Below are 16,769 nucleotides of genomic sequence, written 5' to 3'. Positions count from 1 at the left end.
GATATAGGGATAGAAGGTTAGGGATAGAGAGAGGAAGAGGGAGAAGGACCGGGAGGGTGGGGTAGGGTTAAGGGGGTGGAGAAGGGTGTGGGCACAGCTGGGAGACTATGTTGGCAGCCCTCCCGTCCTGCGCTCACGTCTTGGCCCACACTGCCCACTCGGTGTGCCCAGGCGCTCCTGTTGCTAGGGTAAATACGGCATCAGGGGCTGATTAAATCAGACCCCATTAATCATGTGACCACAGCCACGGTCCGGATGGAAAACTGCCAAAATAAAAATGTGCTGGACCTGCCCTTCTCCCCCTCATGGCTATGAACCATCCAATTCGGTCTGCTTTTTTACTCACCCAAAAATGGGGGATTAAAAGTCCCATTTTACAGTCAGACGGCATGCCTTTCCCTGGTCTGCAACACATCATCAATTTGGGGGGATGATTTCCAGGCACGAGGCAACTTCTGCTGTGCATTTGAATTCATGGTGCAAACGCAGTGATTTGCATGCAAGAGTCAGTCACCCTTGCAAAATTGCTGGTGTCACTGTCTGCATGTAATAATAAACCCTATAGGTTTTCAGCAGAATTTCAAATACAGTTACTGAAGAATCAAATTTGTTTTATCACCAATAACAAAAACTCCCAGGACATATCCATTTACTGAGTATATCTGTGTAAAAAAGACAATAGAATACAATTTCTGCAGTACACGACCCGGTCCAGTCAATAGTAATGATGTTGAAAACACATTTCACTGAGAAACAGGGATCTTGAGAACCGCATGAGGAAATATGTTTTCAGTCAGCATCCAATTAATAAATCTGGCAATGTGTGAAAGCTGGTGAAATTTCCCCTCCTCCTTCTTCCCTCTCCTCTTTCACCTCTTCCTTCAACCAGTTCTCTCCTGCACCTGACGCTCGGTGGTGAGGGCAATCAACTGTCAATCAACCAGCCCATCCCCTAAAGGTCACGGGGGGTCAATTGCACATCTCAGTGGCTCGTGCTCTGCCTGAACTTTGGCCGCTAATGTGATCTCACATCCCCTTCGCTGCTCTCCTCCCCCACCCGGGGACGTCTGGCGGGTCACTGTCTCATTAGTGCACCAAAACGTGTGTCAGAGTCATACTTATACATGCACACACACATACGCGCAGGCACACACGCACACACACACATACACACACGTCCTGTGTTCACTGCAGTCTGTAGACCACAAAGTAATAAGCATTCATCATAACAGGGCACATAATATATATATATATACGTATGAAAATAGTCACTTAGCATTCTTCGTAAAGACATTGGCCACAATGGCAGGCTCAGCCCTATAGCCTTGACATCACTGGTTCAGGCCTGGTCAATATCATTAAGAGGAAGATGGCCAGGATTTTACCACAGTGGGGGCACTGTTTGCTACACCCCACCAGGAGTGGGGTAGATTTAAGGGTTCCTTGTCTTACCATTATGCTAGCACCTCCCAGTGACACGACAGGAAAGTACAGGCTACCGGCTGTCCGCAGCGACCTCTTATCTGACCTATAACAGCTCTCCTCCTGTACGGAACAGCTTGTTGTGAGGGAAAACCTTTCCAGATGTGTGCATTGGAGGAGTGTAGACACTTCAGCTGGACTATGCAGTGGTCACTGAAAAGACCATCTCCATTAGGCAACTGGAGAGGAAAAGAAAATGAGGTAAAAAAGGCATTAACTGTTTTCCAGTATCAGTGAGCGCATCACCAGTGCGGTAAAGGTGCTCCTTCTTACGTATAACTGAAGTGTTTACGCACCTGACTCACTCAGGCATAACATCAACAAATCTCTGTCCACCGCCTGCCCCTCTCCAATGCCACCTCCCAGCCGGTCCCGCCCGCTGTGTTCTCATTTAGTCTGTGTCGTCCAAGTGAGATCAGTGGACTGTTTCCTTAGCTTGAGCAGGAACTGAATTCCTGCCATGGTCTAGCTCATGCTGTTTACCAGAGATCTATTCTGGTATAAAGTGTTCCAGGATGCTGTGAATTACTCTCAGATGTTTGCAAAAACACAGAGGAAGGGAGGTGTCGGGGGATTTCTACTGCAGGCGGTGTCATTGCCTGTCCCCAATGAGGAAGCTGCTAAAGAGGGAGTGGGTGTTAACTTGACAGAAATTTTTTAAATGCCCTGTCTCAGCCTCTGCCGAGCACCCGCCCGTAAATTGCAGCGAGAGTCAGAATCAGGCGGACAGACAGCCGAATCAAACTGGCAGAAAAAGTACATCCTGGAGAAACAAGAGAGAGATAGAGGGACAGAGACAGAGGCAGAGAGACAAAGAGAAAGAGAGAGAGAGATATAGAGGGACAGAGACAGAGGCAGAGAGACAAAGAGAAAGAGAGAGAGAGAGATAGAGGGACAGAGACAGAGGCAGAGAGACAAAGAGAAAGAGAAGACAAGAGGGAGAAAGAGAGAGAGAAAGACAGAGTGAAAGATCGGAGCATAATAAAAAGTCTCACATTTTTCTGGGAAAACTGCCGGAAAATAAATGCATGAGCAGCAATAAAAACAGACAATCAATAGATCAATGGCTCTGCTTTTCATCAAAGGCTCTCAGCACAAGCAAGTTCTACCCCATCGATTGTTTGTTTCCCTGTCCGATTTCAGGGGCTGCACCTACACTTACTACGTCACTCCGTGCTGTATAAAAACTGACAGCCATCCCTCATCATTCACATTAAATCCGCATTTTCTCTGCATGGTTTGTCCCACTCCTGCCACCTGTCAATCTGCCTGCTCCTCTACCCTAATTTCATTGTGCCTAAAGATCTACTCCAGCAATTTGGAAAATAAGGAGCATTACTGAAGACCTTATGAACCCTCAACCACAGTGAGAAAGCTCCTTCTCCACTTCTGATTTAAATCACTCATGACTGCCGTTGAATCATTCCAGCCAACTGTCAATATCATGTCAAGCAGAACGCATTCTAGACATGAATATTCTTGAGTTAATTGAAATCAGCCAGACTCTGCCGGAATTCTTCAGCTTAGGATAGAGCAGATGTTAAATGAAAGGCTGGAGAATGCGGCCTGGTTTAATAAAGCATTTGCTAAAGTAAATGATTTCAGAACGAATATTTTAACAGTGAGTTCTTTTAACAGTGGAAAAAATGAGCAAATAATAGCCTAGGCTAACTTAGACACAGGACTTCTTATAGACTCAGCCGGACGGTGAGACTGTGTCTCTCCGTCATGGTATCGGGTGTGTTACAGAGAATGATACGTCTGTACAAAACGTCCTGGTTGCGGTTGCAGCGCAGGTACGAGGTGGAAATATTGATTCGGCTTCACGCATGAATAAAGTGGTGGTGGTTTTCTTTTTTTTTGAAAAGTCTGTTTGGTGGCCAAGGTAATTGCGAGTGGTTTATGGGTGCAGGAGGTTTTCGAACAGGTAACCCCGCTTGTGGCACCTGCAACAAAAGTTATGTTCCCCCTTTCATAAAAATGAGGCGATAGAATTGGAACCCGCTTCGGAAAATTCGCTTGTTCAATGAAAATGATTCCTCTGGCATGTAAGAATGCAGATTTGAAACACGTTCTGTCTTTTCGGTTGCATATATTTATGTTTTTAAACTCTGCATCGCACACTTTGGATGTGTCTTTTTGTGTCAGGCACGGGGAAAGTTATTTTGTGGTATTTGTTAGCACTGACACCTTGCGGTGTTTTGCATGTGGGGACACTGGCCATATGAAGCGGTCTTGTCCGCATAAGGATAAGGACAGGAACAGGGATAGGAATGTGGAAATTGTGCCGGAAGGTGAGTCCAATGTGAAGGCCAGTGAAGAAATAAATTGGGAGAACATTTTGGGGTCTGAGGGGAGGGCGGGCGGGGAGACTGAGTCAAATGAGCAGGCCCGGGGAGAAGGTGGTTGTACCGGAGGCACAGGTAGACAGGGAATCCCAGCTGGAAGACCCTCAGGAGGGGACAAGTGTTTCCACAGCCTCGGTCTGCGGACAGATTGGGGAGATCGGAGGCCAGGGGTAAAGTGGGGAGGACCTGGAGCCTGAGGGGTGATTTGGGGCAGTCTACTGATGGTAGGCATATATGAGGTCGCGTACGGTCAGGCTACGGAAGCGCAGAACCTTATTTCAACTGTCTCCGAGGCGACATCGCGGTTGCCAAAGGAGGGGAGGAGACAGAGATGGCCGATGTGGAACCTGGGGTTAACAGTGGCGCCGGGAGTATTCAAGAGGAGGAGGGGGAGCTCTCAGACTCTTCGGCAATTTCAGACAAAATAGTGCGTCACGCGGAGGATGGGACTCTTCATAGCCTTGACGAGATGAATGATTATCTCAATATAACAAAAGGGAAAAATTTAAACGTATTTATTTTTTTCCTGATGGGGAAAGATTTTTGTGCTCAGTGAAACACTATATGATAACTGTCGGAAGAGATGATCTTTCTAGTCAAAAGAGGCAATGCCGCATAGTAAACACCGAATACCTTTGAGAAAGCCAAGGATCCATACTCTGGACTGGACTATCCATTCACTCAAATATTTAATTAGAGTCGACAGCCTCCAAAACAACATCACATGAGACCAGACACACATACATTTAAAAACATCCCATGTCTGCACGAAAGCCACAGTGGCACAAATCCTGCCCTAAACCTAAAACAATTTACATGAGCAGCCACACAAAAGGTCAGATCAGTGACTATCAACAGTGGTTTTGAATGGCATTGTGTGGCCTGGAATTTTGAACCGAAGCCTAACTAATTCATGAGAAACCATGTAAAAGGTTTTACATTGGCTTCTTAACATGTGTCGGGTTGCCAGATTTGTCAAAACCAGACAAAATGCACAGTTGGAAGCTTAATCGCAAAAAAAGTGAGGAGCTGTCGGAAGCAATGACTATAGATACTAGAATGGATCACGGACCGGGGGGTGGTTGAGACGAGACTTCATTACAAACTAACAATCATTTTTAATTACTGGATTGGACAAGGTCAGGACCACAAACCGGACCTGTACAATTTGAAAATTAACATTCCAAACGAAAACCTGCCCTCTGGCAACTCTACGCTAATGTAGCAATAAGTTTGGTACGTGCTATGACACTAGTTGAAATTTTGCAGGCAGAAACTTAATGGCTCACAGCTCACAAATAAAACACAACCGTATTAGGCAATTACAAGTGAAAAGAATTTCTGTTTTGGACGTTTATTGAGCTGTGTGGTTTTGGCAAACACTCTAAGCAAAACTGTGAAGGGCTGCACAGGGATTATCTAGGCTGTCATATTAACATTTAACAACTTTTAACGAATCTTTTTTGTTTGCTTGTTTGTTTATTTGTTTGAGATCAACATTGCTATGAACCCAAAGAGTTTTATATGACATGGACTGGCAGGTTCCCTGAAGAGGAAGTGCCATCTAAGTGATTTTTAAAAAATCAGTGCATCTACACAGCATCTGTGAAACATTGATGCAATAAAAAATAAACCCAGTGATCCTCTGGCTGTTTGTGGCAAAAGGAGGAACATGAGACACATGTAAGAAAAAAGCAATAACAATAAAATGAAGGAAAAGCAAACCCACAAGAGCTGAAGAACAGGCGCTTACTGAACAGGGAACAGAGGTGCTTATTTAATCTACCCACAGTCACACAAAAAGCAACCAAAGCTTCTGTAAGTGAAGAAAAACAGCCCGATGGCTTGGTATGAACTATCAGTGATTTTGTATGACCTGCAGTCATGTTTTTGTCAGAAAATCTAAAAAAAAAAAACTACCCAATGTATCAGTCCCAAACTCCATTCCACCATACTTGCACTGAACACTGTCGGATTTCTAAACCTCTCAGGTGAACCTACAGATAAACACACCTCATGTAAACTCGCTGTACAGCTTGAATGAAATTGGCGCAATCTGTACTGGGTCTGCTCTGCAGATTATGTAGATTGAGGAACACCATTAAATCCTCCCACACTCAAGTTTACCACTCAAATCTTTCAGTGTGTTTCTGTGTGTCAACCTCTATATTACAGCAGATAGGAGTGCTTCAAGGAAGCAGCGATTATGGGGGGATCAGCAGAGTTCTCTGGTTCTGCCACTGAACTAGTGTAAAAGGGGGACGAGCCTCTTTTTTGAGAGGCAGGGCTGTAGTGGCGGGAGTCCGACACCACTGCATCAGGGAAAACCGTGTCAACCTTTACATCACCCCAACCAGCTCCACCTGGCATCCCCATCAATTCCACACTCAACTCATCACATCAACACGTCAAATCTCATTTGGACATCCATGTAAATCGGGCACCAGATGCAAAAACACTAACGTCATCCCCAAGGCCTGGCTGACCCTCCTGCCATTGCTACAATCGCCTGTCTACTGGCTCAGAGACACTTCAGCTATGTCCTCTGTGTGCTGGGTCAAACGCTACAACACCAAATTTAAAAATTAATGAAGCGCAGATATTTCCTGTGCACTGAAACACACCCATGGAGACAGAGATGGAAATGGGAGCATCGCTTAGTTCTGGCAGGCCACGAGAGTCAAGCCACTTCCGGCTGAATCAGCTGATGGCTCAGCTGAGTGATGTTCACCTATCACAGTGCATTCACATGACAGGGCGGTCTACTTAAACAGCCTCCCTCTACTCATTCAGCTGCTCCTCCTGCATGCAAGCTTGCTGCACGTGGCTTTGTAAATCCCCTCCACCACCCCAGCTCCATCCCTATTTGTTAAGAATTTGCATTGCTGCTGGATCTGTTCTGTGTGTACCCCTCTAGGGGGGTTTGGCTGCTGGTCTCCCGGCCTTATCCACCCTTGCCTTGTTGGTGAGAGGGCTTCCAGAACAGAGCCATACCTCCAAACATAAATATATTGCCTTTATTGTCAATAAAGTTCTTACTTTGATGACAGTGGTCCTGACTGAACTGAAAATAAGGAAATGTAAACTAATAAGAAGAGCACATAAACATAGATTCTAAAGGGCTGCCAACTTCAAATGTGAGACAATTTCTATTAAGTGTAATTCTCTGCGTGCCTCAGTCACATTTCAACAATTTCACCTGGTCGCTGACAAAACATTTTACATTTTCATGTTTACTTCTACATGTCCAAAGACTGTTTGGACTCATCCAAAAGCATTCTTCATCTTTACTGTTGCCAGGAGCACTATCAGTGCAGGCCTTCTCAAACAGGATGAAACATCTACAAAAAACGGAGGGGGGAACAATCACAGCTGTGGAGGAAAGCTACCCTGACCAACTGAAAAAGCAAAGAAAAACTCAGCAAAGATGACTCATGCCTGTGCGAAGAAAACAAGCACCCTTTCCTGACTTCAGCTTCAAGTCTTCACTCATCGATGCTGACATTCTCTTGTTCGCACTCACGTATGAAATTTACAACATTTCAAAACCACAGAAGTGTGTTCTCTGTACCAAAAATCTCATTTTATTCATTGCCATGAGCCGATTGAGAATAAATAAATAAATACCACAGAGGCCCTTATTGGAAAATCTAGTCCTGGAAGAGACATGCAATCAAGTGCGAAAAACGAAACAGGAAATGAAGAAAAAAAATTTAATGTGACAGACAGAATGTACTTTGGCACACACTGGCATAGACGTGGGGATTAGAACTGGCAACACTTCGTGAAGTCCGCGCAGAAATGAGCGAGAGGCGGCAATGCGTTTGAGGAGACGCTCAGCCATGGAGAGCACGCCGGCACCTGGCAGAAGACCGGGGAGGTCTGATGATGACAGATTCCATTGCTCATGTGCATGGTGTCACTGACAGGAAGATTACGGAGTGGGACAGGCCCTGTTCATGCTGCACTGCGGTGCCCAGACTTACGGCTGCAGTCAGCCAGAAAACAAGCGCATTGCCATCATTTAAAGAAGAAAAAATAATAATAAAAAGGTAGTACTGCTTTCCTGGAAAATGCTGGACTCTCTTAAACAATCTGTTTTGATGTGCGGTTACAATTTAGAATTTAGCGCTGCTATTTTTTTCCTTGATGCTTTCCTGTATAACTTGCTGTTTTCAAACATTTGTTCTAGATGTTGATCATTTGATATGTAATTAGCTAGTCTTGCAATTATAACAATCATAGCTGAATGTTGGTATGAATAAGAATATCTGCTAAGCAAATAAAAACAGACACACACATCGCATGAAAATGGTACAATAGCCGCTGTCCCGTTAGAACAGGAGAAGGGTCAGCCAATGTTAGTCTCCTATCAGAACAAAATAAGGGGCAGTGTCCAATCAGAAGAGGAGAAGGGTCAGTGTCCAGTCAGACAGGACAAGGTCAGTACTGTCATAACATTTTTCAACATGCGCTATGCATGTTCAGGCCGTGTTTCTGGTGCATTCTGTGCACTCTCTCTGTCCAGCTGTTGAAGCGTTGTATACAGAACTGCACCTCCTCCCTGTCTATCTTGGTGTTACAATCAGTGTATTCAAAACTGTACCTCCTCCCTGACCCGTTTTTGTGTTATAAGCGGTGTATTCTAAACTGCACCTCCTCCCTGTGCCATCTTTGCGTTTTAAGTGACGTATTCAGAACTGCACCTCCTCCCTGGCCGTCTTTGCGTTTTAAGTGACGTATTCAGAACTGCACCTCCTCCCTGGCCGTCTTTGTGTTATAAGTGTTTTATTCAGAACTGCACCTCCTCCCTGACCCGTCTTTGTGTTACAAGCGGTGTATTCCAAACTACACCTCCGCCTTGTCCATCTTTGTGTTATAACCAATGTATTCCAACTGCACCTCCTCCCTGTACCATCTTTGCATTTTAAGCAACATATTCAGAATGGCACCTCCTCCCTGACCGTCTTTGTGTAGAAGTAGTGTGTTTCAAACTACACCTCCTCTTTGTCCATCTTCATGTTATAAGCCTTGCATTTCAAACTACACCTCCTCCTTGTCTGTCTTTGTGGATTAAGCGATGTACTCAGAAATGCACCTCCTCCCTGTCCATTTTTGTGTTTTAAGCAGCATATTCAGAACTGCACCTCCTCCGTTTGTCTTTCTGTTATAAGCGGCATATTCAGAACTGCGCCTCCTCCCTGTCTGTCTTTGTGTTATAAGCAGCATGTTCAGAACTGCACCTCCTCTCAGTCTCTTTGTGTTATAAGCGGCATATTCAGAACTGCACCTCCTCCCTGACCCATCTTTGTGTTATAAGCATTTTCTTCAGAACTGCACCTGAGTTTAAGTTTGAAAGAAATAAAAGTGGCTGGTGAAGGGGTTTGGGTCAGGAACACAAACATGTGGGTGGAGATGGCTGTGTGTGTGTGTGCATGCATGTGTGTGTTTAGGGGGGTTGTCAGAGGATCCCACAATCTCTGTGTGGGATGGGTAATGTTTTGTTTTTCAAAAAGGTGAGCATCAAAGACACAGGCCAGTAGGGGAGTAGGGCAGTGAGGGGGCGGAGCTTGGTTTCTATCACTCACCATCAAAGTTCTTGTATTGGCCGTTGAGAGAGGACTGGAGGGAGCGGCCGGCCTCCTTAACCAGCCCCTCAAACTCCCGCTTGCTCAGGCTGGCCAGGCTGTCCTCCATCTCGCTGGTGCAGCAGGTGTAGCCCTGAGCGCACACCCGCAGATGCTCACCTGGAGGGAAGAGAGGAGAGAGGGGCCACCCGTGTGAGCTCTCCGAAACGCAACGCATGAGACAGCAAAGGGTTAACGGCAGGATTCCCTGCCTTTGACACATTTAAGGGAAATGGGGCCTCTCTCGTGTAAAATCATTTTTTTTTTACCCTTCAGTGTACAAGGACGATTACCCCTGATGTGGCACACAGAAGTGATAATGAGTTTTCATACGCCTTTTTTTTTCCTGAATCCCTAAGCAATAATTAGAATGCATCATAAGCTGAATGATTTAGTAAACGTGCGATTCGTTAATGGGGACTGGGCCTTCTCCGCACCGCTGGCGCCTGGTCCCAGTTAACACCAACCAAAGCTTCACTGAGGCCCAGCCAAACAAAGGCAGGCAAGTCCCCGCACATCACCAGTTCTCTGTCCCGCCCAGGGAAGTGCACAGGAAGTTACATCTTAGCTCACACGGACGTCTGCGCTGCGGCTTTCCTATGCCAGTCGACTTTCCCTCCCCCTCAGAAAAAAATTCACAAGTCAGCTTTGGTCACTTTTTTGTGCGATCAATTTTTTAATAGGTCAAAATTCAGGATTCAAAGTTAAAACAGATTTACAATATAATTTCCACACCAACCCCCTGCCCCCCCTTTGGTCACATTTTTTTTTTGTCCCTGTGTTTTTGGTAAGTGCGCTATTGTTCATTGCATTCCTCCAGATAAAAGTCTTTAAATGATACTGGCACACTGTTGCAAATGTCATAAATATGATAATTTTTTTGTAAAATGAATAAATGTGTTAAATCTACATGTATGCCCATTTTATTTCTTCAGACAAATTTAATTAACATTCTTCTTTGTTTCACGTGTCAAACTCTCACTTTTTTCCCTGTCACATTTTTGCTTTGAAGCTACAATAAGCTTCTAAAGTGAGACATCAAACAAGCTCAGCCCATGTGATTCATTGCACTGGGCGAAGCAGGAAACTTGTAAAACCTGAATAGAGGATTTCTATTAAGATCATATTCCGTGTCTGGCTTGTATCGCGCAGCTGACGGAGAAAGCGCTTAAATCTTATTAAACGTCTCATCAATCCGCCCGGCTCGTGGAAAGCGCTTCTTCGCCGGGGAGGAGCGACTGTACTCGTCTGACTTCAGCGCTGCAGTGGCGTGTGTCTCCTCGGCCGCTCAGCAGGTAGATAAAGCCCCATAAGACGAGTAAGGCCAAAATCCACTCAGGCGGATCCGACCTTAAGCACAACACGCACGCCTACTGTACCTTTATATCAGCGGAGGTACGCGCATGCATCACAAATAACTCTTCTAAGCACAGCTAGAACGTGAATCACCATCAGATCACTAACACGTGAAATAACTTTCAAAAGTGTTCCAGTAAGTAGATATTTGCAGAAACCACACTAGCCAAACCACCACAACAGGGCATGCGCCAGAAATGAATGCTTCCACTGCTGCTTTGGTAATGAGTGGCACTGGGTTTCTTAATGCTTCTGCAACAGAAGCAAGCCGCTTCATTTATAGGTTCCATATGGTGTCTCCCCTCCTCTGAAAGACAGGCAAAGATCCATCATAACAGGGTCACGTTATGTATCTGTCCTGAGACAGACACATTCTGACAACGGGGGGAGGGAGGAAGAAGCGCAGCAGAAAATATGTAGCCAACCTCTTCCCCCCGAGTCATGCCCACCAATCAAAAGTCTTATTAAACACTGGCTTTTAGAAGACCCTCACAGTAAACATCTCCGTTATAGGCCCAGGCTGTAACTGCCCATAATCTTAGGGAGGGTCCGCTACAAAAGCGCTCATGTGTGTAGAACCCAACAGCCTGGAGAACAGGGTGGAGAACCGCCCTGTTCCACAGGTTCCCAAGGCCGCTTGTTGCCCAATTTCCCAGCATGCATCAGCCGTGGTCTGCCTGCAGGCCCCGGGGAACCAGGTGAAGTTAAGATGGGCCTTAAGAAAACAAGCCTCAGGTACTAAAATCTCCAAAGTTGTTCTGTTTTGTCAGAACCTGTATTAATCCATCTCGGGAGAACATGCAAATCTAGCAAGTACATTCTAGTGTTCAGCAGGGGGGTGGCCTGTCTCCCTTATGAACAGAGCACCTCACTGGTCTGAATCCCTAGTGAGGCTTTACTAATGCAGGCCACTGTACACTGCGACAAGGCAGGGAAGGCCAGGTAGTTGAGTGTGGTATGAATTAGCTAGCTGGCCACCCACATGTAGCTACCTAGCTAGCCTTCTCCCACTGCTGAACTAGCTAGCCAAACCATGCAACGATTGGTAACTGCGAAGTGTCCTGTTTGACTACGACATCAAAACTTGACTTGACTGAAGATCTCTGTTACTTTTGATTACAACTCGATGCTGCACAGGTTGCAAAACACTTTACCTCATCACTCTTTCAGCAAGATCAGAATTTGTGAAAACCACCTAATTTACGTTTACCAAACCATGCCACTGATTTCAAAACAGCAATTTCAAAACAAACATTATCATTCCATAAAGGTATTCTCAAACTGCATTCCATTCCATTCACTGGCGGTTCTTTCATACGTTGGCTTTATATTTTTCCCATTCGTATCACCTGTGATATGAACGGATGATAAGGGGGAACTGCTGCTTTGTCCTGAATATGTGCATGTGCAAATGACTAAAGAAGGCCCTAAGTTTGACATTCAGAAGAACAAGATAGGAAAATAAGCAATTTAAAACTTTACATTCCATTCGATTTGCTACTTATCCTGCAACAGAGAAAGCTGATGGAAGTCGCTCAACTGTACAGCCCATTTGCGGTGGACCACTCTACATTACGAAAAGAACGAGAGAACATTGTTCATCAATAATGGCTTTGTTCAGTCAATCAAACCCTCATCTGAACACCAGAATGCCCACCTAGGATTCAATAAATAAGCCGCCAAATCAAACAGGAAAAACGCAACAAAGGCGAAAAACCGAATGCAAGTGCATCAAAATAAAGAAGACGAATTGGTACACAGAGACATAACGACAAAAGATTGTTCTTTTTTTTATTTACAACCTGAAGCTGCTCACCTCAATATTTATCCGTGTAAACGAACCTGCTCAGGCGGAAACGACTGGCTTACTAAAATACACAGCCAGCTCTGACTCCTGCAGACTTAACGCCTGGCTTTTCCACCACTGCCCTTCACGAGCACCGCTTTGTCCCTGCTCTTCCTCGTTCGCACCCCACCAGGCCCATCTCAGGTTCCTCGCCGAACAGTTAAATGGGCGTACTAAACACGTGATGGCAGGGGAACCCAAATTCCCACTGCGCACGGCGAATGAGAACACCTATCTTCACAGGCAATTTTCACCACTTCCGCCCGCCCTTCCCCGTGGAAATTAAACAGCAAGCTGAGATTCGCAACCACGTTTTCAGGTACGCTCTACATTTTCCCCCAAACTATCAAAAGGAAGCAGGCCCAATAAATCCTGTAAATCGGATCGTCGGGCACATTAACCTGGACTCCGGCCAATTTCATTCTTTTTTAAGCACCCCCCCTCCCCCCCCCCCAACTCCCCACCTCCTAACAACCCCACCTCACGGCCAAACTCCAGTCCAATTACCCAACTCCAACAATTTAATTTATGAAGGGGGTTGGAGTAACTGCGAAATGGCATATAATTTTACAGGGGACACTCCCAGGCTGCGCAAGCTCCATCCTGGGGGGATTGTACAGATGACATCATCGGGATTGGATACACTGAGTCACACGTGGAATTGAAGGAAAGCTCCGCTCTTCACCCATCTTGCCAGGGCACACATCAATGCCAGTTCTGGAGAGAGCAATAGACAAATGGACCCACCAAAGTCCTTATTAATGAAACAATAAACCGGGGGGGGGGGGCAGAACTACAGCCACTATTTCTAGGCCCCTTGGCCACTCCAAAAGAACGAGAGAGAGAGAGAGAGAGAGAGAGAGCAGACAGAAAGACTTGGAGGGTCTGGTTATATTTCAGGCTGTGGTGATGACAGGTGAAATATATAAGCTAGAGTGCACCTGGAGTTCACTTGGATGTGAAGACACCTGTTGACGGGTCATGAGGGACATACATTACTGTATTACATTACAGATTTCCTCAGCAGATGTTTCACATCAACCCCCGCAAAGAGAAGACCCTGCAAAGAACCCTATCTCCTCTCTATGTGCACTATGAGCAATTTAGCAACAGGCAGAAAATATCTGTTCACAATATAGCACACCAGATTTTTTTACAGTTACATATTTTGATTATTAGTATTATTGTTTTATTTCAGTATATTCGATTGACAGCTAATTTGATCTTTTGTTTTGTTTTTACTTTATTTGTTTCTAATGCTTTGCCAATGTGGCAACTGCATATTATGGCAATTCAGTTTTTTAATAATTAAAATGTAATGCAAACGAGCTGAATAGAACTAAACTGAGTGACACAGGACAAATGAAGTAAGCTAAATGAAATTAGGCTAATGATAAAACTGAACTAAACCTACCCTTATACGGTATCTGAGGAGAGTAAAGGGGATAAATCAGATCACCTCTCTCTCTCTGACTTTCGTTCCGCCTCTAACCCCTCCCTCGCCACTCTTTAACAGTCGCTGCATGCGCCAGCCTTCCATAAGTCCCAAACAAAGGCAGGGGAGAGGATGAAGATGAAAATCAGGAGCACTGAGGGAGCTCAACCGAGTACCCCCCCTCCCCATGCCCCCATCCCGACACCACCCCTCCTGGCCAGTCTACCTGATATAACCCTCCCATCGTGCTCACACACCATTTCATCCAATAGAGTTTGGCAAATGTTCTACAGTTGAATGTCATGGCCTTGTTTTCCTGAACCCCCCCCCCCCCCCTCCAATGGGGACAGCGCTTCAGGCGTTTTTATACATTTGTTGTCTCCACGTCCTCCTCATTTTTGGCGGTTAGATGTATAATTGTGCTACAACAGGATCTGATCATTAACTTATCAAAATGCCCCTGTGAGGCCGCCTCCCATTAAGGTCTAATTGAGGAAAATGAAGTGTAGTGGTGCGCTGATAAACTCCACACAGCCCAGAGGGAGAAAAAGCTAATTCAAGGGCTGTTTGTTTGTATGTGTGTGCGTGCATGTGTGTGTGTCTGTATCTGTGTGTATGTGTGCGTGTGTGTGTGTGTGTCTGTGCCTGTGTGTGTGTGTGTGTGTGTGTGTGTGTGTGTCTATGTGTATCTGTGTGTGTGCAAGTGTGTGTGTCTGTATCTGTGTGTATGTGTGTGTGTGTCTGTGCCTCTGTGTGTGTGTGTGTGTACGTGTGTGTCTCTGTATCTGTGTGTGTGTGTGTCTCTGTACCTGTGTGTGCGTGTGTGTGTCTGTGTGTGTGTGTGTGTTTGTCTATGCATGTGTGTGATTGTGTGTGTGTGTGTCTCCGTAGAAGTTTGTGTATTTCTTGGTGTGTGAATCTGTGCATGATTATGTGAGTGTACACATGTGGGTGTGTGTTTTTGTTTGTATTTGTGTATGAGTGTGTAACAGAGATTATGTGCATATGTTTGTGTTCTTGTGTGTATGTAGGTGTGAGTGTGTAACAGAGATTAGGTGTGTGGGTGTGTGTTTTTTGCATGTATGTGTGTGAGTGTGTAACAGAGATTATGCGTGTAGGTGTGCATGTTTGCATGTATATATGTGTGAATGTGTTACATAGATTATGTGTGTGGCTGTGTGTGTGTGTGTGTGTGTGTGTGTGTATGTAACAGATATTGTGTGTATAGGTGTGTGGTCAAACCATCATAACTGAAGATGTCAAGTTTTAAGGAAGAGTCACACTAGAAATACAAATAAATCACTGTGACATACTTCGTAAGTTATCAAAAAAATCTTTCAGCTTTCTTTCTTTTTCAAATATACCAGTCAATTTGTATACAGAAGTTAAGAAACTATAACTCCATAGTATTGCAGAGCTCAATACAGACCTCTTGAGTGAGATCAATGATATAAAGGAGAGCAGAAATTACTTGCTTTTTTAAAACCACACTCAACTGTCATATTTGATTTACAGTCTCCGTGTGGTGCTGTTATCTAAATTACTCATTTGTTTTAAAATGGAAATTTTCAAAAGACGGGGCCATTATGTTCGAGTTCCTGTAATGAAAGGGAAACGCTGAACACCTTATTGCTTTTTACAGATAACAAGAAAGTATGTATTAGAAATACACTGGCTGTTCATTTTTTATTTAGTTTTTCTACTTCACAAAGACACAATCTTTCTAATTCAATTCTGAAAGAAACAAAATAGATCTGTTGCCATGTAACCAGTAGTCCTTTTTTTTTTGAATGTTTAAGAAAAACACTCCTCTAGCCAGAGCCAATAGAGGATAAACATCATGCTAGTGTGATAATAGTACTAACGTTTAGAACACGATTAAGGATGACAACAGAATAGGGGACAACAGACCCAGGACTTATTTTCCTTTTGGTCTTGTTTTGATGTTGTTGCGCACACACGTCATCACTGTATTCAGACCATAGCACGAAAATGTTGAAGAGGGAAAAACAAGTCTCAGACAGGGTTAGGGTTAGGCTTAAGGTGAAGGTTTAGGATTTTAGTCAGGTCTGAGGAGAATACGAAGTGCTGTTTATACAAGACACAATGTACGACAGAGCACTGTGGCCTGGGGCAGACGTCAAGAGCTCAGACCCCTGGCTCCAGCTCCAACCTTCCCAGAATGCAACAACTGCACCACTGCTGGACAGATTAGCGGGAAATGGACATGAAACAAAAAAATGCCACAGCAGAGACGGCCTCTGTCCCTGGAGCTGTGACCGGTCCAACGCCACGATGACTCAGTTGCAGGGTCCAATGGAAAGACTCCCTCTTTCCTCCAGTCTGCTTGCTAATGTTAAACGCAAGAGCGCTCACTGACAGAGCATATAGACAGACTGTACAAAGACAGACAGACTGACAGAGGCAACAGCAGGCACTCATTTCAGACAGACAGGGACCCAGTTGTGAGTGTCAGCAAACCTGTAATATTAGATGAAAACTGATGCCTCAATAACTGAGGCGCTTCGAGCCGAGTTTGCTGCAGTTCACTGTGACCTTTAGCTTAGGCCACGCCCCCATCATATCTCATAAGATCATCCCTGCACCACTCAGAAGTTCTGTACTGATTAGCACATTAGAATGTTCAGTTAAGAACATTCTAATCACATATTTGT

The 16,769-nt window shown here is 44.9% G+C and overlaps 1 protein-coding gene across 1 annotated transcript in view; it reads right to left on the bottom strand.

The window, feature by feature from the left end:
* The window catches only part of LOC118226112 (glypican-1-like), a 102,641-nt gene that overhangs the window by 45,173 nt on the left and 40,699 nt on the right, over positions 1-16,769 (bottom strand). The window contains exon 2 of the mRNA XM_035415435.1: positions 9,419-9,577. Coding sequence (XP_035271326.1) covers positions 9,419-9,577 — 159 coding nt within the window. The remainder of the gene's footprint in view (positions 1-9,418; positions 9,578-16,769) is intronic.

This window comes from Anguilla anguilla, chromosome 4, assembly GCF_013347855.1.
Source record: "Anguilla anguilla isolate fAngAng1 chromosome 4, fAngAng1.pri, whole genome shotgun sequence".
Taxonomy (NCBI): Eukaryota; Metazoa; Chordata; class Actinopteri; order Anguilliformes; family Anguillidae; genus Anguilla; species Anguilla anguilla.
Note: the sequence above shows the minus strand (reverse complement) of the source record. Positions and strands in the feature narration are given on the sequence as shown.